This window comes from Chrysemys picta, unplaced genomic scaffold, assembly GCF_011386835.1.
Source record: "Chrysemys picta bellii isolate R12L10 unplaced genomic scaffold, ASM1138683v2 scaf319, whole genome shotgun sequence".
In the NCBI taxonomy this organism is placed as follows: domain Eukaryota; kingdom Metazoa; phylum Chordata; order Testudines; family Emydidae; genus Chrysemys; species Chrysemys picta.
In genome coordinates, this window is record NW_027053026.1 from 37546 (window position 1) to 64412 (window position 26867).

The following is a 26867-nucleotide window of genomic DNA, read 5'->3' on the forward strand; positions in this document are numbered from 1 at the left end:
CTGAACCCTGTGTAGGTGAATCCAAAGTGTGTTTCCATCTCCTTCTAGTTTCATGTCCACGTACAGCCATCTACTGCTACCAGTTACTCCATTAGCGTATGTCATAATGGACTATGCTTTGGCTTTAAAGATCGCAACTCTGCTGATGAATCATGTGGAGGGTGAATATGGTTCTACATTATGACTTTTTATTCCAATTTTTAAGTTTTCTAAAAACGTAGGAAATTATACATTTAAAAAAATATCCTATGTTAAAAGAACTTTAAGGTTGCAAAGTCAAGCATGCAGAAGTTTAGAAATGCCAGAATTAAGGTCGCCCATGTAACCTTAATTTGATCCTTCGTGCATATGCATTATAATAGTAGTCTTTAATTACATGATCACTTACTATTTTTTTCACTGATCTACTATCTTGATAATAACTTGCCTTTCAGAGCCTTTATGGACTACATTTGCTGATAGTGTGGTCAAGCTCAGGATAGATCAATCATGTTCACAAACTCCAATAACAGTTCATCAGATGTTCAAAGAGACTGTGGATAAATATGGGCCTCTCAATGCTATGGCCAGCAAAAAGAATGGAAAATGGGAAAAAATCACATTTGCGGAGTATTACAATCTTTCCTGGAAAGCAGCCAAAAGCTTTTTGAAGGTAAGTGTTTAAAAAAACAACAATCCAAACTCATACTTGTTATACAGGTTTTTTTTATTACAGATTATAGCATGAAAGTGTTCCTGTGGGTTTTCAGTCCTTATGAAGAGTAGCAATCACATGTGACTTCTAGAATCTGCATCACAGCCTTTATTGAAATACCATATATACTCGTTCATTAGCCCATTCATTTATAAGCCGACCCCCCAAGATGGATAGGTAAAAATAGCAAAAACTGTATGACCCTTTCATAAGCCGACCCTATAATTCAGGGGCTGGCAAACTTTGGCTCCTGGCCCATTAGGGTAAGCCGCTAGCGGGCCTGGACATTTTGTTTACCTGGAGCGTTCACAGGCACGGAGGCCCTCAGCTCCCAGTGGCGGTTTGCCGTTTCCAGCCAATGGGAGCTGCGGGAAGTGGCGCCACTTCCCGCAGGTCCCATTGACTGGGAACAGTGAACTGCGGCCACAGGGAGCTGAGGGCATCCGTGCCTATGAACGATCCAGGTAAACAAAATGACAATGTATTAGATATTCAATTCAATGATTTCATAGAGTTTAAAATCATCAAATTTTGGTGTAGACCCGTTTATAAGCCGACCCCCGCTCTTTGATGCATCACTTTTTTACCAAAAATATTCGGCTTATGAATGAGTATATAAGGTAAATCTCTCGTAACTGTACCATTCAAATATTAATGAGACCCTCTCAATCCATAGTAGAGGATCAGTGTCATCCTGGAATGCTTCATGGGATTTACCTTCCTTTTAAGTGCAGTATATTTGATGACCCCAACAAGTTGTGTCTCTTAAATTTCTGAATTGCCTAGCAATTTTCTTTTTTATGATTGACCAAGGCAATGAGAGGCAGATTAGTAAATATTTCTATTTAATACACTATATTGTTATAGTTATATTTATTATACTGTTTTAGTTGTATATCAGACAGATACTAATATTTTCAATGGTAGCAGATGGCACTGATGCCTGTGTTTGCAAAGGTGTTGGCAGAAACAGTGGCCAAGTCAATAGGTGAGACTCTGCTTGTGAAAGCAGTTGCAATCAGGGAGACAAGGGTGGTAGTCACAGAGGTGCAACACAGGAGTCTTGGGTGACTGTCTTTTTAGAGCCTGTGATGCAGATTGTTGGCATGGCCTTTAGATTATCTTTGGATGCTAAAATGTCAAGTAAGTTAGTTTTCATTATGTTTTAGAAACTAATGCATATTTTTCAGAAAGAGTTCAAAAGAAAATAATGCCAACAAAAGTTGGCACCGGTGGCATCTGTCACTATAGACAGTAACAGAGCAGCGCTACATGAACACCTAGGTTGTTCTCTGTTCCCTCATGGCCACAGGGGGAGTGGCTGCTCCCCTTGAGCACATTCCCCAAAAGTGGCGTCTTTTTAACTCACTCACAAAAAAATGCGCCACCTGGTGTAGCGCGATCTTCGGCGGTGGGACCTTCACTTGCTCCACGGGGCTTCAGCGGCATTTTGGCGGCGGGTCCTTCAGTGCCGCCGAAGACAGCCGGAGCTAGTGAAGGGCCCGCCGCCGAAGACCCGGAGCGCCACCCCATCAGTAAAAGCGCCGCCGGGTGAGTAAAAGCGCCACAGCAGGCGGTGCCTTTTTTTGTGAGTTAGTTAAAAAGGTGCCACCCGCTGCGGCGCTTTTACTCACCCGGCAGCACTTTTACTGACGGGGCGGCGCTCCGGGTCTCCGGCGGCGGGCCCTTCACTAGCTCCGGGTGTCTTCGGCGGCACTGAAGGACCCGCTGCCGAAATGCTGCCGAAGCCCCGCGGAGCAAGTGAGCAAGCACTGGAGGCAGGCCCGGGAGACGCAGGGAAAGCGCGGGGCCAGGGTGAGTGAGAGTCCGGCCTGGCCCCAAGTGCAGGCAGGACTCAGTCGGGTGGTAGGGAGAGTAGAGGGGCGGCCTGCGGGGCCAGGCAGCGGCTGTTCTCCCCCCCCCGGGCAGCGGGACTCGGGAACAGCCGCTGCTGCAGGTCCCACTCTCGCGGGGGGAGGAAGCGGCCGATGGCCAAGCTCGGCGGCTGCGGCTCTGGAGCTCGGGCCTGCTGCGGGGACCCAGCAGCGCGCACGCTGTGCCCAGCCACTGGCCAGTCGCGTCTGGGCTGCTGCCCAGCTGGTGCAATCCCGCGGCGGCCCCGGGACAGAGGCATCGGCAGCCCAGCCCCGTTTGTTCCCCTGCGGGACCTGAGCAGGACAGGGGGGCTGGGGCCTGCTGCCCCTACTCCGGGGTCGCAGCGGGATTGCACTAGCTGGGCAGCAGCCCAGACGTGACTGGCCAGGGGCTGGGCGCAGCGTGCGCGCTGCTGGGTCCCAGCAGCAGGCCCGGGCTCCAGAGCTGCAGCCGCCGAGCTTGGCCATCGGCCGCTTCCTCCCCCCGCGGCAGTGCTTGTGGAGGAAGGGGGGGGGTTGCCCTGCTCCCCCCCCCGCCACGTCCGTCGCCCCACCCCCCCGCTCTCCCCGCGTCCCGATATTTGACTTGGGTGATCTGGTCACCCTAATACAGCTATGCAACACTCCTCATTCGGGGCTATGTACTAAGTCCACAATCTGGCCCCAAGTATAACTAAACAAAACTAATCTGGCAAGATGAAAAGGATTTAGTAAAGATTCTGAGTATGGGATAAGTCTAATATTTGTTGAACTTCAGTTCATGTTGCAAAGCCCTTCTGTTTTTCAGATCTTCTTTGAAGGACTGGGCTGGGCTGGGAATTTGGGTGTGAGGGGTGGGAGAGTCTTATGTTTGCATGAACCTAGAGAGTGTTAATTGCAGACAGTTGTTCCATTTGTATTGTGTATATGGTCTATTAATACATTTTGCACAAATGCCTAGAGCTATGGATGGGTCCATTTTTTAAATGCATAAATAATAAAGAACTCCAAATCTATTTTTGTGTGTGTTCACTATATCTTTCTCTCTAATATGCCTGCATTACATACCTCAGTGTTTGCTCTTTTGTTTTAAGCTTGGTCTTGAACGATTCCACAGCGTAGCAATACTTGGATTTAACTCTCCAGAATGGTTCGTTTCAGCTGTTGGTGCTATTTTTGCTGGGTAAGTTTTGGATTGGTGCTAGGCCTAGTAATGAATGTTTTCCAGTGTAGCATTTGGTTCTGTAGAGTCTGACCATTCTCTCCTGTACAAAGGGGGAGAAGAGAAACCACATTTCATGCTCCTCGTGCACTGCAAATAAACTACCTCTTTTCTCTTTTAGCCACTGCCCACTAAACATATTAAAGCTATTGTCAAGTATCAGGGGAGTAGCCGTGTTAGTCTGAATCTGTAAAAAACAACAGAGGGTCCTGTGGCACCTTTAAGACTAACAGAAGTATTGGAGCATAAACTTTCGTGGGTGAGTGCCCACAAAAGCTTATGCTCCAATACTTCTGTTAGTCTTAAAGGTGCCACAGGACCCTCTGTTGCTTTTTAGAGCTATTGTGGCTCACAGTGCCTCAGGGGGTGAGTTAAAGACCCAGTAAACTATGACCGGTAGTATTGTTTCATTTGCAAATATTACCATCTCATAAGTATGTTCAGTCACATGGTGGGGACCTGTTACTTTCCCTGTATCTAAAGTAAAGCAATCCAAAACCTCACAAAATGAGCCTCTTTGCTAAAGTCCCAACTGCATTAGACACACAATATACTGTATTGTCTCTTATCTCTGTTCCTTGAGTGATATGGACCAAAGCCCACCAATTTCCTGTCAGTGTAGCTGAGCCTGCCCATGAACTGATTCCTGGCCTGATTCCAGTGCAGAATATGACATTGATGAAGTGACAAGCGAAGCACTAACCAGCCGAATTCTGTCTGTTGCAGTGTCTGTCTGTCTAATTCCAATAATCAGTTTCTCGATTTGGTCTCTGTGAGGGTGCACCTACACCAGCAAAATTCAAACTGATAATTCACCATCAGTGCAGCTCCGTCAGTGGCAGAAATAGTGGAGGATGTCCTGTAAAGAGGACGTAGGCATTTTTCCACTGCATGGTCTAAGCCTATTCTAGGCAACATGTAGGGTAAAAGTACTGAGTCCTATACTACAGCCTCCACTATTATTGCAAGAATTATGAATTTCCCTAGCGTAGACAAGGCTTTTGGTGCTTCAGATAGTCACACCACCACATAATGGTGCTGTTTTTCAGACTAAGTGCTGAACTCTTTTCTTGTGTCTGTTACTGTTAGCTGTGCAGATACCTGGGGCAAGCCGGACAGCCACATTTATGCTGCACACTGTGTGTACCCACCCCCCTATGCACTCCACTGGGTTTCATCCAATCTCAAATTCTTCTCCCCTTTTGAACAACTGTAGCAAAGGTGCCGACTCTGGTGGTGCTCCAGGACTGAAGCACCCATAGAAAAAAAAATAGTGGGTGCTCAGCACGCACCGGCAGCCTGGCGTATCAGTTCCTTCCCCTCTCCCCCCAGCCCTCTTGTCCCCTGGTGGGTCCCACTGATCAGCTCCTCTTCCTCCTCCTCCAGCACATCCCGCCTGCCAGTACCAGCTGTTCAGTGGTGTGCAGGAGGTGCTGGGGGAGGGGGAGGAGCAGGGGCGGAGTGGGGGTGGGAAGAGGTGGGGCGGGGGTGAGAGTTTTGGGGAAGGGTGGAGTGGGGGCAGGGCCTGTGGTTGGAAGGGGGTCAAACACCTCTGAGAACTGGGGAAGTTGGCACCTCTGAACTGTAGTATGAAGGGAAAAGTGTATCGTGCTCTGTGTTTTCCTACTTATCCATCAAGTTCACCTTTTTTTTTTTTTTTTTAACAGAGGAATTGTCACAGGCATCTATACAACGAACTCTCCCGAGGCCTGCCACTACATTGCTTATGACTGCAAAGCCGATATCATTGTGGTAGAAAATCAAAAACAATTGGACAAGATAATGCAGGTATGGAGGGTTGCTTCTGTAACTTCTGAGGTGTAATTCCATTGCTCATGATGCTGCAAAAGGCCAAATATCAAATATTTTAGCTGTATAATGGTCATTTGGAACGTCTCACAAAACTAGGGACAGAACTAATATTTTTTTGTCCTGAAATCACAGGCCCCTGCCACTTGAGATATTTGAGCTAAAGGATAATCTCCATAGCTATTAAAAAAATACAATGCCTGTGACACACAGCTGACCAGTTCTCATTCTATCCAGTAGATAGTGCACTAGCCAGTTTATTATAGTGTTATCTGACAAGCCATTTTCTGACGATGAGCATCATATCTTAATTCTTAGTGGGATATCACAGTCTGCTTCAATGCAAGTGATTAGAATGGCAAAAATTCATTGCAATAACAGTTTCACTATTGGATTAACTACTGTAATAATGCTGAGTTCTGATTAACAGGGTGACCTTTTATGGGCTGACACATTTCATGTTATTTGGATCTGGATTTCAAGAATCACAGTGGTGACTTCTTACGGAGATAGTATCAGGGGGTAGCCGTGTTAGTCTGTATCTACAAAAACAACAATAATAGATGAGGAGGTGTCAATTCCAGGAGAGTGACTTTTAAAAGTCACTATCATTGAACAAAAAAACTTCAGAAACAGACTTCAAAGAGAAACAGCAGAACTAAAATTCATTTGCAAATTTAACACCATTAATTTGGGTTTGAATAGGGACTGGGAGTGGCTGGCTCATTACAGAACAGAAGCAGCTTTTCCTCTCCTGGAATTGACACCTCCTCATCTATTATTGGGAGTGGACTACATCCACCCTGATTGAATTGGCCCAGTCAACACTGGTTCTCCACTTGCGAAGTAACTCCCTTCTCTCCATGTGTCAGTATATAATGCCTGCATCTGTAACTTTCACTCTGTGCATCTGAAGAAGTGAGGTTTTTACCCACGAAAGTTTATGCCCAAATAAATCTGTTAGTCTTTAAGGTGCCACCAGACTCCTTGTTGTTCTTACAGAGAAGTTACTATTTCCCAACACAACTTCACTATCACTGGAGATTTACCTCACTGTAACTGGAATTACAACCTGCACATTGCAGAGCAATGAAACAGACCAGGGCTTTCATTCAATCCCAGTGAATTTACTCCATTTAGACTGAGCCAGCTTCAGTTTCCATTGAACTCTGTGGTAAACCCAATTGGTCTCCAATGAGCAAATGAAATATTGGTTAAAGAAGAGACTATCATACTGGAGGAAACTTTTAAGTGCATCCATTTTATAACAGACATCCAGCCAATTATTCAAGATATTGGTGTTTAGAGATTGAATCTTCCCTCTCCAGAACATCATCTCTTCCTGCTTGTAATGTTAACTATTGAGGCAGGTATGAACTGCAGTCCAATATCATGGTGACTAACATGATATAAACACATGGACAGAGTGGGAAGCTCTTTATTTAAAATGAACGTGTCACAATTTTGGCAAAACTCATTGGAGGCTACAAATGGGACCATGCTGCTTCTCCATATGGGGCCTGATCCAGTGACCCAGGAAGACAATGTGATCTTTCCACTGACTTTAGTGGGCTTTGGATTGAGCCCAAGTGAACAGCATTAGGTCATGTGTTTCTTTCGGTGATATGCTTGAGGAGGCTCTTGGGAATGAAGGAGGAGAAGTGTCCCTGAAGTCCCCTTGCTGAAAATGAAAAGTGTGTTGATTGCTCTGCCTCTGATGGAGTTCGTCCCTTTTCTGGATACTGCAAGATACTCCCCTTCGCCAGAGATAACATATCCCTGGGTCTTGTCAAACATAATTCTGATGAGTATGACATCATATGGTTTAAAGGTACTGAAAGGGAGTGTGACCAAAGACAAACAGGGATTTTACATGTACTGCCTCCGCCATGGACAGTGTCCAAGTCTCTGGCAGTAAGTTCAGGAGGAAGGTGTGATGTTGCACCCCATAAGGCCTTAAGGAAATATGCTTAGGAATGTATATATGACATAACTGGAATATGTTTTATGCTACATAAGCTATGTAACATATCTATGCAAAGGTTATGATCTACTGAATCTATTCATCCTATTTGTATGTATGTGTCATTTTTGTGTTTGAAGTTATGAATATTGTCTGTGTACTTGCTTGATTTCTAAGTAGCCTTAGTAAAGCATTTGGTCAGCTTCTTGAGAAAGGAATGAAGTAGTCTTGGCACATCAGTTGGCAGCCCCAAGGGGGTTTCTGTGATCCAACCCGTCACACACTAACCATTGCTATTCACACAGGTACAATTTCACCAGTTCAGCTATCCATGGTTCAGGTCAATAATGTAGGTGCAGCTTTGGCTGGCAATGCACCATGATGCAATTAAATGCTTCTGGCAAGGATAGGCAAAACTACAGCATGGGAAGTGAAAGCAGCAGCACTGGCATCTAGTGGTGAACCGAACATTTTTACAGGCTAAACACACCAGCTAAGTATTCAGATACAATAGCGCTCTTTCAATTTTTTCTATTTCTTTGAAATTGCCAAATTGCTGTTATTTTTTAAAATTATATATGTTTATATATAAAATGTTTAAAATGAGGCAGAACATTAAAAAAAACTTAACCAAGGCTTGGCTACTTTAGAGACCATCTCTGTCTTCATGTGATAACCACAGCAGCTGTAATCCGCTCACATCCCACCCTAAAAGCATCACTCTCACTGGTTGAAATGCAAAGAGGCTGGTGGCAGGTCATTTTAAATTAAGGTCCTCAACTCAGGAGGGACCTTAGTTGGAGCACCTTGGCCCAACATAGCATGGATATAGTCTCCTCCAGAGCATGCTGCAAGGCCGTGTGTTTCCCCAGGGGCACTGGGATGAACTGGGTCTGAGTAGCTTTAGGGAGGAGTATTATTTGTGGTGGGTTTGAAGGTTTTTGTGGATATCAGTCTAATTCAATTTTTGGAATCTTTTGATAGACACTTTTAATTAAATTAGAAACAAGTGAATAATAAATTATATGCTGCTGTTTTTTAAAACCCCAACAGATCTGGAGTCGTCTACCGTGCTTGAAAGCAGTTGTGCTATACAATGACTCTTTGCCAGAGAGACATCCCAATTTATATACGGTATGTGAATTTTAGAGCAGTGTAACAATTCATTCATTTGATGTAGTTCAACTTCTTTTCTGTCTGTGGAATGTCTGCCAGAGGATCACAATGTTTTCATATGTGTTTGCTCTTCAAAATACTTCAGTGTCATTTTTCATTAATTTCATTGACTCTGCAGCTTGTTTGATAGTTGATATTCAAAATTAGAGCTGCATTGGTTGACTGGCTTGGTCATGTGGTATTGTTTCAGTTACTAGATCGGATTAACATAATATTTAGCAGACTTCTGGTGAGACTATACTTGCAGATCTTTTATTGTTGTTGTTTTGTTAATACATTGTCTGCCCAGCTCTACTGAACTGTGGTCAGTTATGCTGGATCTGGGAACTAGAAAATGCTTGTGCCTTCACAATCCATTGTCAATATTTTGTTGTCCTATGGAACCTCCTATTCTGCTAATCTTTGTATTTGTAGCAAATATTTCTATCCACAAGCAACTGTTGAATACAAGCAACTATTACATATGCAAAGAATAAAACACTTGTTCTAGTGTATTCAGGGTCTTCCTTAGCCCATGCAGTACTTAGACAGCAAGATTAGGGACAAGATTAAGGTTCAGACTCACTATCAGCTATAGGCCCAAAATGTAGGTTTAAAAATAGGGTTTTACAAAACCTAATATATGTAGAAGAATTTTCATTATTTATTTTTTAAATGTCACTGAAGACAATTTTCTAATGTGAACATTGAAATCCGCATTGTGCTTGGAACTGACTGTGAATTAACAATGGAAATCCCCTGCTTAGTTTCGTTGCCCATGCTGAATGAATTGCAAAAAGAATACACAGCATTTAGTAGAGAGTGACTAGTAGACAAATCTCCTAAAGCTTCAGATATCCAAACGGAAAGTATTTTACTAGTAACAGAAGTGAGGAGAAAATGTTTAACATATTTATGCCGACATTGTTCCTTCTCTCTGTATTGATTTTCATAGTATAAAACACTTAACTATACAAAGGCACATAGATATCAAGAGTGCTCTATACAAAATGCAGTGCAATAATAAGAAAAATTAATTTTCAGTATAAAGAAGAGCTTATTTAATCATATACATTAGTTATTAAATAACAATAAACAGTAGAGATTAACTCACACTGAGTTCCAAGTGTCTGAGAACTTTGAAAGAGATAAATGACATGAAGTTTATATTTTCTAATAGTGGAGAACAAGATGTAACTGAAAATGCTACTGATCTAGTGACAGATCTGCCACCTTTTTTCAGTGAGAGGATAATTGTTACATCAGTTGTGATGATAAGAATTGGCAGTTGCCATGTTTGTATTCCATACAGAGACACCCAGAGATCGAATCACCAATGGTAGAGATAGTTGTTTATTAGCTTTGATACAAACCCAGTCACATAAAACACAGGATGATAGGAAAAGGTTTTTGTGTAATATATTGACAGTTGAGATAATTGTACAGTAATGAGCAGTTGCTGCAGCTACGGCAGACTTTACCCTTCAGTCTCTGTGGAATGGAAACACTATCCTAGTGCAGGTGCTGTTCAAGTAAACAAAGCCTAGGCAACAGGCGTACAGAGATTAATGCCTTGTGGGATGAAAGAGAGGAAGGTCAAGAATACAAAGCATGAAGAGTCAAATCATATAGGAATAAATCCTGACCCTGCATCATTGCCAGTTGCCAGTGGAATTGATACAGTCCGCTATGTGGGGAGGAGCAGGATGTGAGGAAACCATGAAGGGGTCCACATCCTCTATATGCATGAAAGTGTGCTCTGTGGTGGGCTCCTGCATGCTTTTACAGGTGGGGGGTTGGAGGAGGGATGGGGCACGAGTGGTGTGTCAGTGATTAAAAAGGAATCCCAAGACAGACTCTCCCATGGAGGGGCAGTTTCTCTGCCATGAAGAATACTGCAGGTTAAATGCTGAGGTAGTGATCCCAGAGTGCATCCTGAGGGGAAGGATCCATTCTTCTCAACTATGTAAACTCTCCCTTGCCACCGCCACCCTAAAGCCCAGTTGCTGATTACAGGCTTGGTGCAGTGTCCAAGATTTGCCCCTAAGACAGTAGTGGGGAGATTCCTTGCCAGGTATAGAACTGGGGTGCTGCCCTCAGTCACTGCTCATGTACAGCTGTGTAAACATTATATGAATAATCCAGTCTCAATGGGAAAACAACCCTTTTTGGTTCTCTTTCCCACATGCTGTGATTACCCCACTCCATCACCTATTAACATTGAAATAATGGGATCTTAATGTGTACATGTTACATTCAGACCCATATAAATGCATTCTATCTAGACATATCTGATAGTAATCAATAGAACATATTGGCCCAGATTCTCCATTCTGCTAAGGCAATTTTGGGTTGCGCAAACGGACCATATGCTTGCGGCATTAGACTAGAATCCCTCATGCGCTCCCTTGTTCAGGGACTGGACAGCCCTGAATCAAAGAGCTTCAGCCAGCTTCCTGCATCTGCATCTTCCCTAGGTAGTGGAGAACTAAGGCCATTGTTCACACATTTAAATAATAAGAATACTTGGCTTTTACATAGAGCCTTTCATTCTAGAATCTTAAAGTGCTTTGTATATAGAATAGACAAGAAATAATCTATTGGAAACCCAACAAAATTGGGCAGTTTACTTGGTGTTTTAATTATAAGCTGTGATACAATTTACTTTAATTATGAATCAAAACCATTTCTAACATGAGATCTGAATTGCATTTTCAGCCCACGTGACTAGAAAAGTGAATAGGAATGCTATTCCCTAAGTAGTCACCAAAATAATTAATAAAACTTCACTGCCTTTGCACACTCCACTTCTAATAGCTGTATGTTAGTGGTGCTGATTCACAAACTTTTGGGATAACTAATAGAGAAGGGACTGTGTGACATACAGATCAAAACTGTGGTCCTATATTGGGCTTAGACCCCTCAGACAGGCGAAATTCCAATTTACCTGAATGGGAGTTTTGCCTAAGAAAGATCAGAAGAGCCAGGCCAATCTTAATTTTTCTGTTCTTTTTCCAGACTCTTAAAATGTTGCAATTTCCACACGTGCTATTAGCTGATTCCTTCAATCGTTTTTTTCCCATTTCATTTTGTAGATGGAAGAATTTATGGAGTTGGGAAATGAGATACCAGATGCTACACTCAATGACATTATTAGCTCTCAAAAGCCAAATCAAAGTTGTGTGCTAGTGTACACTTCTGGAACAACAGGGGAGCCAAAAGGAGCCATGCTGAGTCATGACAATGTATGTACTCTAGACACAGCTTTATGATAAAGATTCTCTAAGCAGGAGGGTGTTTATTTCTGTGCTTTAGAAAGAAATGGGATCATGGTGGAGTCTACCAACAATGGTGGCATTCTGTTTTAAGGACGGAATAGCAAAAGAAACTATATCCAAACTATATATTTCTGAAAAACTACAAGCTCTTCTCATAGCTGAATTTATAAATGACATTTTTTGGTTCATGCAGTTGATTGTGTGAAAATGCTATTACCACAAATATCTTCAAATGACCTCTCAAGGTCATCTTCAAAAGAATCATACACCTTAGCTAGCCAATGTCACAGCAGACTGATATTAGAAGCTTTTGCAAGGTTTTATTAAACTTGGCCCTTTATCTGTAACATTATTACCTTCCAAATTACATTTGTTTTAGTTCCTCCTAATTTAGTAAAGAATAGCAAAAGTTTTGTATATTCTACAGCCCTCTTATTCACAAAATCTGTATCTATGTTGCTGCAAACAGCCAACTCTCTAGTGCCAAAGAGAGGCAAAAAGTCAAGTAAAAAAAAGACTTTACACAAAAGTCTGCGCACCAAGGGCTAGAATGTGGTTGGCCCTTACATGGCTATGCAGTGTGGGAAAGGGTTAAGGAACTTGCGTGAACACTTGCGTAGCCCATAAAAGGGCTGGCTGGAATTGCAACTTCTGCTCTTGATGGAGCACAGGAACTGATTCTGAGAGCAGTTCACCCTAAAGTAGGGAGTAGGCAGAGCAATATCTGGAAGTAGGAGGGATACACAGGACATGATGGACCAAAGCTCTGATCTGACATGGCAAATCCTGTGTTCTTCTGCCTCAAAGGAATCTGGTATAGTTTCTATTTTGCTGTCAAACTATTTCTGGCTACTGTGCGCAAGCAGGCTATTTTTATGCTGATCAACACAGTGGAAAACATCCTTTGCCTGTAACTGTGCTGCTGCCTTCTTTAGTCAAAAGAAATTTCCCTCTGCCCTTATTCTAAACCTGTGCTGGGTCAGACCTTCATCCCCTTCATCCCCACCCTGATCTGACGTGTGAACATAATTGTGTGTTGAGGGATTTTTGGATGCTAAGCAGATAATGCAGCTACATATCTAGAAAATATCTTGTCAAGCCTCTTTGTACTCTTCTTCCACAAGCACTTGCCCAATATTGCCTTCTGCATCTAGGGCAGCCTCCCTGAACCTATACACCATGCAGGGCCGGCTCTAACTTTTTTGCTGCCCCAAGCAGCACAAAAAAGCGCCGCCCCGCCGAGCCCCCCCCCACCCAGCGCCGCGCCACCGGAACCCCCCGCCAAGCGCCGCACCCCGCCCCGCGCCACCCCCCCGCCGAGTGCTGCGCCGCCGGAGCCCGCCCCCCCGTCGAGCGCCGCACCCCGCGCCCCCCCCGCCGAACGCCACGCCGCCGGAGCGCCCCCCCGCCGAGCACCGCACCGCCAGAACCCCCCCCAAGCGCCCCGCGCCGCCCCGCTGCCAAGCGCCGCGCCACCAGAGTGCCCCCCCCGTGGAATGCCACGCCGCGCTGCCCCCTGCCACCCCAAGATTGGCCACCCCTTACCAGGTGCCGCCCCAAGCATGTGCTTGGTTGCCTGGTGCCTGGAGCCGGCCCTGACACCATGGCTAGTAATCCTAATGATAAATACCATTGGTGATACTGAATGACTTTGTGTAGGTAAATTACCCTTTCTGTCATGTGAACTTACTGTTCTATAGTATTTATTGCTGTTTTGTTTCAAATTGCATCCTAGAAATGCTTTTCTGATGAAAGGTGACAGACTGACCTTCCTGGACACTGGAGTCCTCTTTACCCATAGCAGGGCAACACACAGGCGCTAACTTTTCAAAGTATTGGGGCGTGTTGGACCCCTAGCTCTGCCCCTGGCCCTATCCCCACTCCACCCCTTCCCACAAGGCCCCACCCCAACCTGCCTCTTCCCACCCCTGCTCCACCCCTGCCTCTTCCCGCCTACTTCTGCCCCCTCCCTTGAGCGTGCCGCATCCTCGCTCCTTCCCCCCAGCCTCCTGCACGCTGCAAAACAGCTGATTGCGTTAGGTGGGAGGTGTAGAGAGGGAGTGAGAGGCGCTGATCCGTGGGGCCTGCCAGCGGGCGGGAGGCGCTGGGGGGATTGGGGGAAGCTGATAGGGGGGCTGCCGGTGGGTGTTCAGCAGCCACCATTTTTCCCCGTGGGTGCTCCAGCCCTGGGGAAACTGGAGAAAGTTCAGAGGAGAATAACAAAAATGATTAAAGGTCTAGAAAACCTGACCTACGAGGAGAGATTGAAAAAATTGGGTTTGTTTAGTCTGGAAAAGAGAAGATAGAGGGGAGACATAACAGTCTTCAAGTACATAAAATATTGTTATAAAGAGAAGGGTGATAAATTGTTCTTAACCACTGAGGACAGGACAAAAAGTAATGTGCTTAAATTGCAGCAAGGGAGATTTAGATTAAATATTAAGAAAAACTTCCTAATCATTAGGATAGTTAAGCACAGGAACAAATTACCTATGGAGGTTGTAGAATCTCTGTCATTGGAGGTTTTTAAAAACAGGTTAGACAGACACCTGTCAGGGATGGTCTAGTTAATATTTAGTCCTGCCTCAGTGCAGGGGACTGGACTATATGACCTATAAAGGTCCCTTCCAGTCCTATATTTCTATGATTCTATGAAGGTGTAGTTGGGTTCCCTTGTCTGTTCAGTCCATGGGCCCTCTGGTGAGGTTAATCGTATCAGCAATACCAATTGTGTATGTAAGGCAGGAATTGTAGTGTGCACAGTGCAGCAGGGGGAAAAACAGACTGCCACCATTTCATTATATTCCTTGCAGTTCATTTGCTCTAAATAGGCCTTATAGATGAGTGACAATCTACATGTTATTAAAGGTAGTGATATATCTAAACAGATGACATGCATCTGACAAAGTGAGTATTCACCCATGAAAGCTTATGCTCCAAAATGTCTGCTGGTCTATAAGGTGCCACAGGACTCTTTGTCGCTTCTAACAATACATGTGTATTTTACAGACAGATTCAGAGTTTATTAATATAACAGGACTGGCTGCTTAAATTGTATTAAAATAAAACAAAAATAATATTTAACATCTTGTTATTTATGTGAACAGATAACCTGGACAGCAGCACATGCCAGCAGAGCAGGGGATATGCAACCAGCAGAAATCCAACAGGAGATTATAGTCAGTTACCTCCCGCTCAGCCACATAGCTGCTCAGATATATGACCTCTGGACTGGAATCAAGTGGGGAGAGCAAATTTACTTTGCTGAGCCAGATGCTTTAAAGGTACCTGTAGTACTTTACGTTTAAGTTAATTTTTTCACCAGCAGAAGCACTAAGTAGAGCATTTGGTTTTAAGGAGCTGCAGAAGATAATTGCAAGTTTTGTGTAACCATTCTGGAAAAGTGAATTCATTGGGAGATGTAGGCCAATACTCCAGTGCCTTAAGGCCTCATTTTACCCTAACCCGGAGCCATGACTAGAACTCTGGTCCGTCAGCTCCAAAATCACAGGCCTCTATCACTTTATAATATAATATATGGAGATATACTTATCTCATAGAGCTGGAAGGGACCCTGAAAGGTCATTGAGTCCAGCCCCCTGCCTTCACTAGCAGGACCGAGTACTGATTTTGCCCCAGATCCCTAGGTGGCCCCCTCAAGGATGGAATTCACAACCCTGGGTTAGGCAGGCCAATGCTCAAACCACTGAGCTACCGCTATCCCTTCCCCGCCTCCTTTAGCTAAAGAAGAGTTCCTGTAACTGATAGTAATAGTGGGTCTCTCACCCTCTCTGTACACAGTTAGTTCATTACATTATAAAATGAAAAAATAATATGGCCAGAACCTGAGCCCTTTTTAAGGCAGCAGCTTGAGGATTCCTCTGGCACAGGACGGAGTGTAAGCGGTGTTTCAGGTAGGCAGGATCAGGGGGGACAGAAAGGAGGAGTAAAGCCAACTGTGTGCACCCCCACACACACACCCAGCACACACATAGTTGTGTCAAGCATTGGTCTAACTCACCTGGGGATCTAGCTGAAATAACAGGCTCTGACTTCAATGATATTATACGTATAAGTGCTGCAAGACTTAGTCCATTAGGAAGAAAAAAACCTCCATAACACTAATCCTGACCTTTGCACTATATTCTCTTATTTTAACAGGGCAGCTTGGTCAATACACTGAAAGAAGCACAGCCAACATCTCATATGGGAGTTCCACGAGTATGGGAGAAAATCATGGAGAAATTAAAGGACACGTCTGCTCAGTCAGGATTTATGAAAAAGAAAGTGTTATCATGGGCCATGTCCATTAGCTTAGAGAGGAACCTAAGTTGCTCAGGAAGGTATAATTACAGTAACTCCTCACTTAACGTTGTAGTTATGTTCCTGAAAAATGTGACTTTAAGTGAAATGATGTTAAGCGAATCCAATTTCCCCATAAGAATTAATGTAAATGGGGGGTTAGGTTCCAGGGAATTTTTTTTCACCACACACACACACACACACACACACACACACACTCACTCACTCACTCACTCACTGTAAGTTTTAAACAAATAATTTAATACTGGTATACAGTGATGATGATTGTGAAGCTTGGTTGAGGTGGAGGAGTCAGAAGGTGGGATATTTCCCTTACTGCTAAATGATGAACTAGCAATTGGCTGATCCCTCAAGGGTTAACTCTCTCTCTACACAAGGCAGCAGGAATGGAGGGAGATATGCGCATTTCCCTTAAGTACACTGCCTTGTTAATTAGATCAGCTTGCTGAGACGCAGCTGCTGCAAGCTCCCTCTGTCCTGAGTCCTGGTGTGTCCCCCCTGCTCTATGGAAGATGGGGTAAGTGGGGTGCAGGAGCAGGGGGGAGGGGGACACCCTGACATTAACCCCCCTCTTCCTCCCTTCCCCCCACCCCCGCACAGTAAGCAGGAGTCTCAGGGAGCAGCTCCAAGGCAGAGGGCAGGAGCAGCACATGGCAGTGGCGGGAGGGACACAGCTGAATTACAGGCAGCTGCTGCACAGGGAACTTAGGGGAGCTGATAGGGGGAGCTGGTAGGGGAGCTGCCAGTCCATCCTGATTCCAAGCCCCCACCAGCTAGCTGCCACGGGCTGCTCTTCCTGCAAGCAGTAGACAAAGGTGGCTACCAAACATTAGAAGGGAGCATTACACAACTTTAAATGAGCATGTTCCCTAATTGATCAGCAACGTAACAAGGAAACAACGTTAACTGGGATGACTTTAAGTGAGGAGTTACTGTAGTACCAAATACTACTTTAGCTATGCCCCTTATCTGCCCTCAATTATCCCTGAGTAGCCCCATTGACTTTAGGGGGGTTGCCTTTCTGTTCTCACTAGCATAGATATTTTGCTTGGTAATTTGCATTCAGCACCGTAGTTTTATATTTTGGTACAAAATATCTTTGGGGAGAAAAGATGCTCAATAGCATCTCGTAAAACTGATCTTGGATTCAGTGTCTGCTGGGGTATCTAGTTTTGACTGGAATTTTAAAGATAGGTTTTGTGTCTGGCACAAACTATCCCATGTCTTGCATCCAAGGTTCTGCTCTGGGCTTTACTATAGTTTTTCACTGGAGATTTTCTCCACCTTTGTTGCACGTTTCAGGCTTTGGCATCCATTCCCAGTGTATCCATGCATTTTTCTCTGATTTTCCAAGGTCATAAAACTCATTGCCAGGTGATGTTTTGAAGGCCAAAACTATAATGCAGTTAAAAAAAATTAGATAAGTTCATGGAGGATAAGTCCATCAATGGTCATTGGCCAAAATGGTCAGGGATGCAACACTGTACTCTGGGTGTCCCTAGCCTTTGTTTGCCAGAAGCTGGGAGTGGATGACAGGCGATGAATCACTTGATGATTGCCTGTTCCGTTCATTGCCTCTGGAAGACAGGATACTGGGCTTGATGGAATCATAGACTCATAGAAGATTAGGGTCGGAAGAGACCTCAGGAGGTCATCTAGTCCAACTCCCTGCTCAAAGCAGGACCAACCCCAATTAAATTATCCCAGCCAGGGCTTTGTCAAGCCGGGCCTTAAAAACCTCTAAGGATGGAGATTCCACCACCTCCCTAGGTAACCTATTCCAGTGCTTCACCACCCTCTTTGTGAAATAGTTTTCCTAATATGCAACCTAGACCTCCCCCACTGCAACTTGAGACCATTGGTCCTTGTTCTGTCATCTGCCACCACTGAAAATAGCCAAGCTCCATCCTCTTTGGAACCCCCCTTCAGGTAGTTGACGGTTGCTATCAAATCCCCCATCACTGTTCTCTTCTGAAGACTAAATGAGCCCAGTTCCCTCAGCCTCTCCTCATAAGTCATGTGCCCCAGCGGCCTAATCATTTTCGTTGCCCTCCGCTGGACTCTCTCCAATTTATCCACATCCTTTCTGTAGTAGGGGGCCCAGAACTGGATGCAGTACTCCAGATGTGGCTTCACCAGTGTTGAATAGAGGGGAATAATCACTTCCCTCGATCTGCTGGCAATGCTCCTACTAATGCAGCCCAATATGCCGTTAGCCTTCTTGGCAACAAGTGCACACTGTTGACTCATATCCAGCTTCTCGTCCACTGTAATCCCCAGGTCCTTTTCTGCAGAACTGCTGCTTAGCTAGTCGGTCCCCAGCCTGTAGCAGTGCATGGGATTCTTCCGTCCTAAGTGCAGGACTCTGCACTTGTCCTTGTTGAATCTCATCAGATTTCTTTTGGCCCAATCCTCCAATTTGTCTTGGTCACTCTGGACCTTATCCCTACCATCCAGCTTATCTACCTCTCCCCACAGCTTAGTGTCAGCTGCAAACTTGTTGAGGGTGCAATCCATCCCATCATCCAGATCATTTATGAAGATGTTGAACAAAACCGGCCCCAGGACAGACCACTGGGGCACTCCACTTGATACTGGCTGCCAACTAGACTTCGAGCCGTTGATCACTACCCGTTAAACCCGACAATCTAGCCAGCTTTCTATCCACCTTGTAGTCCATTAATCTAATCCATACTTTTTTAACTTGCTGGCAAGAATACTGTGGGAGACCTTATCAAAAGCTTTGCTAAAGTCAAGATATATCACATCCACCGCTTTCCCCATATCCACAGAGCCAGTTATCTCATCATAGAAGGCAATTAGGTTGGTCAGGCATGACTTGGCCTTGGTGAATCCATGTTGACTCTACCTGATCACCTTCCTCTCCTCCAGGTGGTTCAAAATGGATTCCTTGAGGACTTGCTCCATGATTTTTCCAGGGACTGAGGTGAGGCTGACCAGTCTGTAGAGTCCCAGATTCTCCTTTTTCCTTTTTTTTAAAGATGGGCACTATATTTGCCTTTTTCCAATTGTCTGGTGATCACCACAAGTTTTCAAAGATAATGGCCAATGGCTCTGCAATGACATCAGCCAACTCCCTCAGCACCATCGGATGCATTAGATCCGGCCCCATGGACTTGTGCATGTCCAGCTTTTCTAAATAGTCCTTAACCTGTTCTTTCACCACTGAGGGCTGCTCACCTCCTCCCCATACTGTGCTGCCCAGTGCAGCAGTGTGGGCACTGACCTTGTCTGTGAAACTGAGGCAAAAAAAGCATTGAGTACTTCAACTTTCTCCACACCATCTGTCACTAGTTTGCCTCTCCCATTCAGTAAGGGTCCCACACTTTCCCTGACCTTATAGTAATATATGGAGATATACACCTATCTTCTAGATCTGGGAGGGACCCTGAAAGGTCATGGAGTCTAACCCCCTGCCTTCTCTAGCAGGACCAAGTACTGATTTTGCCCCAGAGCCCCCCTCAAGGATTGAACTCACAATCCTGGGTTTAGCAGGCTAATGCTCAAACCATTGAGCTATCTCTCCCCCCTTTATTGCTAACATACTTGTAGAAGCCCTTCTTGTTACCCTTCACATCCCTTGCTAGCTGCAACTCCAATTATGTTTTGGCCTTCCTGATTACACCCCTGCATGCTCTTGCAATATTTTTATACTCCTCCCTAGTCATCTGTCCAAATTTCCACTTCTTGTAAACTTCCTTTTTGTGTTTAAGCTCTTTGAAGATTTCTCTGTTAAGCCAAGCTGGTTGCCTGCCATATCTGCTATTCTTTCTGCACATCGGGATAGTTTGTTCCTGCACCCTCAATAAGGCTTCTTTAAAATATAGCCAGCTCTCCTGGACTCCTTTCCCCCTTATATTAGCCTCCCAGCGGATCCTGCCTATCAGTTCCCTCAGGGAGTCTGCTTTTGGCATAGGTCTGACCCAATATGGCTGTTCCTAGGTCCTCATGTTATCTACAGAGCCCTGAGGATTAATCACTCCACTCCCCCACCAAAAAGAAACAGTTTTATAGAAGCCTGAGGTGTGATAGCACTTGATTATGAATTTATGTACAGCAGAGGAGAAGATCCTATAGGATAGGTCTACACAGCAAAGAAAACCTTGCAGCTGGCCCATGCCAGCCAACTCGGGCTCACGGGGCTCAGCTGTGGGACTGTTTCATTACTGTGTAGATTTCGGGGCTCAGGCTAGGGCCCGGGCTCTAGGACACTATGGGGTGGGAAGGTCCCAGAGCTCAGGCTCCTGCTGGAGTCTACACAGCAATGAAACAGCCCCTCAGCCAGAGCCCCATGCGCCCGAGTTGGCTGGCATGGGCCAGCTGAGGTTTTTCTTTGCCGTGTACACATACCCATAAAACATTGCATGTCTGTACTGATTTACTTGTATGATTTTTCAGTTTCCCAGATAGGTTTCTCAAATTGCCCAGACAATGAGGCTCTTGTTATCTTAATTATCATAGATTTGGGTGGAACTAGCACATATTTAAGTGATAAAGAATCAAGGAATAGTGATCTCCACAATGCATTTCACCAATCCTTCATGAATCTGCAAAATTGGAACATCCCTGGTATTTGGAGTTAGTATTCAAGGAAGGACATCCTGTAAATGATACAAATGGGAAATAATGTGCCTAGACATCCAAAACCAAATGATGAACGTGTAATTGAAACACAAAGTTGGTTTGTTTTGGAAATTATTTACATTTCCTCTGGATTCCCCTGTCTTTCTCTGTGTGTTTTCCACTCAGCAGTGACTTGAAGCCCTTTCGAACAAGATTAGCAGACTACTTAGTACTTGCAAAAATCCGCAGTGCTCTGGGATTTTCCCACTGTCAGAAGCATTTCTCTGGTGCTGCTCCTCTCACTACAGAAACTCTGGATTTCTTCTTGAGTCTGAACATCCCCTTGTACCAGGCGTATGGGATGAGCGAGACCACAGGCCCGCACTGCATGTCTGGGCCATATGTTTACAGACGTCGCAGGTAATTTTACAGAACCTTTTACATGCAGAAATGAAACAATCCTGCCAACATGAGAATGCCCATGATGCCTCCTGTTCCCACTGTTTTTCTTTCCCACTCCCTCTTTCACCTCCTTGTTTTTATATCAGTTTCTGGGTAATTAAGTCATGGTATAGAATTACACAATATTAAGTGAATTTGCCAAGTCTTTGTCTTCACTTTTAGAGTCAAAATCTGTGTATTTCAGTGTAAATAAATACACAGTAAAAACAACATCCTATGAAACACTCTTTATAAGGCTAGTAAATGTCCTTCTTGCTTAAACCAGGTCTCTTGATTCTTCCTCAGCATTCAGCTTTATTGAGTTCTTTGTAAAAACCAGACTGCTGTGTGCACCCAGACTATGAGATGACCTGTCTGTAATAACTTTGCAAAGAAACTATTGATTTTATCTAGCTTTCATATAAATATTAATATGTAAACCTTGTTTAAAGCAGTAACACCAGGCATTCTGCAGAAGCCCTGCATAAATGCAGATTTGACTCATTCTGTTACACGTATGATTATTATTGCTGTAATTTTAACTGTTGAGACCCAATAACACATCTGTGAAGTTAACATAGTCCCATTATTAAAAGTAGGGTTACCATATTTCAGCAAGCAAAAAAGAGGACGGGAGGAGCCCCGCCCTAGCCCCGCCCCTGCCCCTCCCACTTCCCGCCCCCCAGAACCCCAACCCTCCCCCTGTTCCTTGTCCCCTGACTGCCCCCTCCTGGGACCACTGCTCCTAACAGCCCTCCAGAACCCCACCCCCTACCTAAGACTCCCTGTTCCTTGTCCCCTAACTGCCCCCTCCTAAGACCCCCCCCAACTGCCCCCCAGGACCCTACCCCCTACCTGTACCCGGACACGTGGCTAAGCTCCCCAGCACAACAAAACCCGGTCCCTGGCCCTGCACAGTGCTGCCGGACCGGGCTGCAGGGGAGAGCTGCCCTTGTATCAGCACAAAGTGCTCTCGCTCCCGTTTTGCTACGCTGCATGGCAGAAACCGCTCCCAGTTGCAAAAGGGGAGGGCTGCACTTTGTGCTGATACACTTGCTCAGAATGCAGGGCGGATCCGGCTCCTCTACAGCTGCTCCGGAGTCCAGCCCGGGACTTTCCTGCAGCCCTCCCAGCCGCTCGCTCTGCTCTGCCGGGGGAGGGGGGAAATCCCGGACATTGTGAGTGCTTTACAAATTCCCCCCGGACGCTATTTTTAGCACAAAAAGGAGGACATGTCCGGGTAAATCCGGACGAATGGTAACCCTAATTAAAAGGCTAACACATGGTTTGCTGTACTAGCTTTACAAAAGTTTGATAGGTGGTACTCGTCCTTCACCCCAAACCCTTGCCCAACCTTTGAGGCACCTGAGTAGAATGATTGTATAGGGGCTGCAGGCCCAGGACGTGAGCAGACCAGCCCTGAATATGTTGATACAGAAAAGAGTGTTGGGCTGGACAGTGGAAGAAGCTACTGGGTCTTTCTTCCCAGGTTCAGTTGGCCAGGAACCTTATATAGGCAGAGAAAAGGGTGAGACTGCCCTGGATCAGGGTGCATTTTTCCCTCCACTTCCTGAACAGGGCAGCTACGCAAAGCCTGATTGATCAGATTTCACGCGAGATTATGGAATTCATTCCTGTGTCATTTATGCTGCTGAGTGATTTAGTGAACTAGGTGCCTTCCTAGAACCTTATTTTTCCAACCAATTATCCTAAATGTAAATGAAAGATTAGAATGAATGTGGAGTGACTCTCCAAGAGTTCTTTTCTCTTATAACCAGTATTATAAACAATAAGAAATTATTTTCAAAAGTATGAAATTACCTTGACTGTGTGTTTTTTGTACTTTTTAATCTGCAACAATTTTCTGCTTCTGTCAATTCTCCAATTCTCTCCCCTTTCCTGTCATGTTTTCTTTTCATCCAGGCGATGGCATTAATATTCTAGCACTACAAATGCCGTGATTTCACAAAGGATGCTGTGATTTTTAGAGGGTTTGGTCCAGCTCTAGTATACAGCAGTGTTGAGCAAGTTGTGGAAAAGGACATTGATGCAATAGTGGTAGAATGAAGAATCAGTTGTGCTCTGAAAAAAATCTAGTATAAATGTTCCAAGATGCCAATACTCTGGATATTCTGTCTGATATGATGTTCACTAGCATACAAATATCAGACTTCAGGAAAGTTTCAGTCCAAATGCAGCACTGCTATACATTTTTGTTGCCTCTTTGGGGCCCAAGAGAAATTGAGTGTACAGTGAATACAGAATCAGGCTTTTGATATACAAATTACTAGCAGATATCAGATCCCAAAGCAGATATGTTCTTTAGCATCTGTCAAGAAGAGATGAGTGCAGTCAAGTTGTGTGCAACAATGTAGTACATCAGCGAATTCAGAAAAAATCTGGAGCTGATAGTCTGCATTCTTAATTATTTATATCTCTGGCTAATGTATATCCACACAACTATCAAGTACTCTGTAGTTTCTCCAGACTATTAATTCTCACCCTCCTACTGATTAATTTAAAGAGGCACAATTCCAACATTGAGACTGTTAACTGCTTCATTGCCTCCCACATCTACTTAGGTGGCAAAAGCCCTTATTGCACTGGACCCAGCTGCTAAAACTTCTAGTTTCACCCTTGTCAATTTCTACCACATATTTATGCATTTTTACTACAAAAGTCTGCAACAAATTGAAAACAGAAAATTGGGAAAAGACAGAATGAATTGAATATCAAATATATATGTAATTCAGTAAAATGCTCTATTTTTAATGTATGAAAAGCTGCTACAGTATTTCCAGGTTGCTTTACTGTAAAATTTAGATTCACTTTGATACGGTGTCCATTGAGCCTTGAACTTGAGAGGCGGTGTTGTCTAGTGGATATAGTGCTGGACTGAGACTTGGGAGATTTGGTTCTCTTTGTTCTTTCCTTTACTTCCCATCTTCAAGGCTCTGTGTTCCAGCTCAAGACAATCTTCATGCCAGAAGCTGAGCATGTTGCTTCCACCACACTTTGGCCCAGGGTATCAGTCAAACTCAGTCTCTTGCATGCTGTGCAGAGCACAACTATTAAACCGAAGGGCTGGCCTACTTAAGAGGGAATAATGTGTAAATGTGAAATTTCAAACAGAGAAGTGTTTTAATGCTCCAGAAGAAACAAAAAGTCCACTTAAATAGCAACACAGGGCAAAATCCTCAGCTGGTATAAATGTGCAGAACTCCACTTACACTGCTGCTTTACATCAGCTGAGATTCTGTCCCGTAACTTTCTAACAATGATGGGAATGTGTTTGTTTATACCTTCTCAAGGTCTTTGAGATGAGATATTGTAAAGGTTCGCTCTATATTTTATCTGGCTTTTCTAGCATTCCATATGAATCTTTTCCTTCTTGTTCCCTTGTAGCTGTGGCAAAGCAGTGCCTGGCTGCAAAGTGAAACTGGTGAATGAGGATGCAGACGGCAATGGAGAAATTTGTTTCTGGGGAAGAACTGTTTTCATGGGTTATTTAAATATGGAGGATAAAACAAAAGAAGTCATTGATGATGATGGGTGGTTGCATTCTGGAGACGTAGGAAGACTAGACAAGGACGGCTTCCTCTATGTTACTGGAAGAATTAAAGGTAAAAAGCAGTCTCCTCCCAACATTTTAAAGTAACTATTCAGTGTTGTTCAGTCATACAACAGATAAGCACATAGGAATGTCTTATTGGATCAGGCTTGTGGTCCATCTGGTTGAGTGTCTCCAACTCCAGTGCCAAGTGCTTCAGAGGAAACCTCACAATAAGTAGATGTGAGAGAATCTGCTCCCAGGAAGGTTTCATCCTTCGAGATTGGCTTAAGCATTGCAACATGAGATTTCATCTGCCTTCCAATATTCATTTTGTTAGCATTAACAATAATTCTGGATATTTTGTTATCCATGTAAATGTTCAATCCCGATTTGAATCTTGCTAGGTCTTTTGCCTTACTTACTGATCAAAATATTCAGACAATAATGTTAGACAATCACTATGTTTTGTATTAAGTTATGAGTCATGGGGCTACATGCTAGAAGAGGGTGCCTAATGAAATAGGAAAACTCATTGTACCCTTACTGCCATGTGGGAGCTGGACATCTGAGATGGCTGTAAGCTCCGCGTTTCCAGATCATTTGAACAATACCCTCCTAATTTTTGAGGGTAGAAGGATAAGTTAAAACAAAGAGGAATAGTTGGGTCTGGTGACAGTATTTTGTTTGAAATGTTGCCATGGGAAGGTTTCGGTAATTTGTTTGCCTGGATGCTCTCTTCCAAGATACATACTCAGAAGGGAGATATTTGGTCACAGTTCAGATGCTTCCTAAACTATCTTGTGTAATGAGTAACTGTAACCCCAGAAGACAAGATGAATCAGGAGGGAAGTAGATGCACTTGCTGGTGAATTTGTAACAGGATAACATTACCATGTGCAGTCAGTCCTGCAGGGCTTTATTAGATGTATAATTAGCCTGCACTGAATGTGATCATTTTGGCCTCCCTTAATTCTCTGCCTTTTCCTTTTCTGGTTACTTTTCCTTTCCCCCCATTGTTATTCTTTAACAAAGTGGCCCAGTTTGATTATCTTAATGTTTGCATTGCACTTATACCTTCAGTGATGGGAGTGCCATTTAAAAAATAAATAAACACTGTACATTAAAGATAAATTAAGGCTAAGTGAGCCAGTTTGGATAAAATAAATACTGCCTGAATTTCCATGCAAACTTCAAACCCAAGTCTAAACCATTTAAAATATGTTGGAAGGTCAGATAAATCCCCCCTCCCCCCATCATCTCTCCTCCATTTGCTGAAATCCATCTCAGCAGGTCTGGCTGGTGTCTTCAGTTCTCATGAGTTCTCGCAGGACTTTCAATGCATCAAGGATGAGAGGGACAAATTATGCTGTTTTGTGATATCTCTGACCCAGAGTAGCTCTTAAGATTTGAATAGTCACATGTCAGAGACAGCTAGATAAGAGAACCCCCTTAATGGAACCTCATTGTGGGTGGGGCAGAAGCAGTTATAAAATTACAGGGGCTCTGGTGGGTTTGGAAAAGTTGAGTGAAAAGTTGAGGAGGAGGAAATCTCTAAGGTTTAGATCAACGTCTGATTTGTGGAGGGGTAGCCATACATTTAAGATATGATAAAGCATAGTGTAATCTCTCATCCTAGAAATATAAATTGTACTTCATAAAATAATTCTGTACACACATCATATTATCCAGGAAAATAATTGTGCAGTATTGCCTGTGCCAGTTTATGTGGATTTAGCCGCTGGCTATTGTATATAAAACACACACGGGCAGGGAAAGTATATAATAGACCCTATAGCCTCTAAAGCTGAGCCTGAACACTAGTGAAGTTAGGACCCAAACCTGTGAGTAACAATTTCCCCTGAGTTCCCTCAAGTGCCACTGAATTGAATAAAGCTCAGTAACAAATGGGATCAGGCACTAAGCTATTGAATTGTGCTACCTTTGTTAAGCTTTCCCCCATTCAAGTTTTTAAAAAACTTGCTAAAGATAACT

General features: G+C 44.1%; 1 protein-coding gene across 6 annotated transcripts in view; it reads left to right on the forward strand.

Moving 5' to 3' along the window:
* Positions 1 to 26867, forward strand: part of LOC101949754 (long-chain-fatty-acid--CoA ligase ACSBG1) — a 65104-nt gene that overhangs the window by 32898 nt on the left and 5339 nt on the right. For 5 of the 6 annotated variants that reach the window (XM_065579464.1, XM_065579466.1, XM_065579468.1 and 2 more), the window contains 9 exons: positions 435 to 652; positions 3642 to 3730; positions 5437 to 5557; positions 8595 to 8675; positions 11792 to 11941; positions 15082 to 15258; positions 16136 to 16317; positions 21068 to 21301; positions 24728 to 24945. In XM_065579464.1, coding sequence (XP_065435536.1) covers positions 435 to 652; positions 3642 to 3730; positions 5437 to 5557; positions 8595 to 8675; positions 11792 to 11941; positions 15082 to 15258; positions 16136 to 16317; positions 21068 to 21301; positions 24728 to 24945 — 1470 coding nt within the window. The remainder of the gene's footprint in view (positions 1 to 434; positions 653 to 3641; positions 3731 to 5436; positions 5558 to 8594; positions 8676 to 11791; positions 11942 to 15081; positions 15259 to 16135; positions 16318 to 21067; positions 21302 to 24727; positions 24946 to 26867) is intronic. The other variant, XM_065579465.1, reaches the window with a different exon arrangement.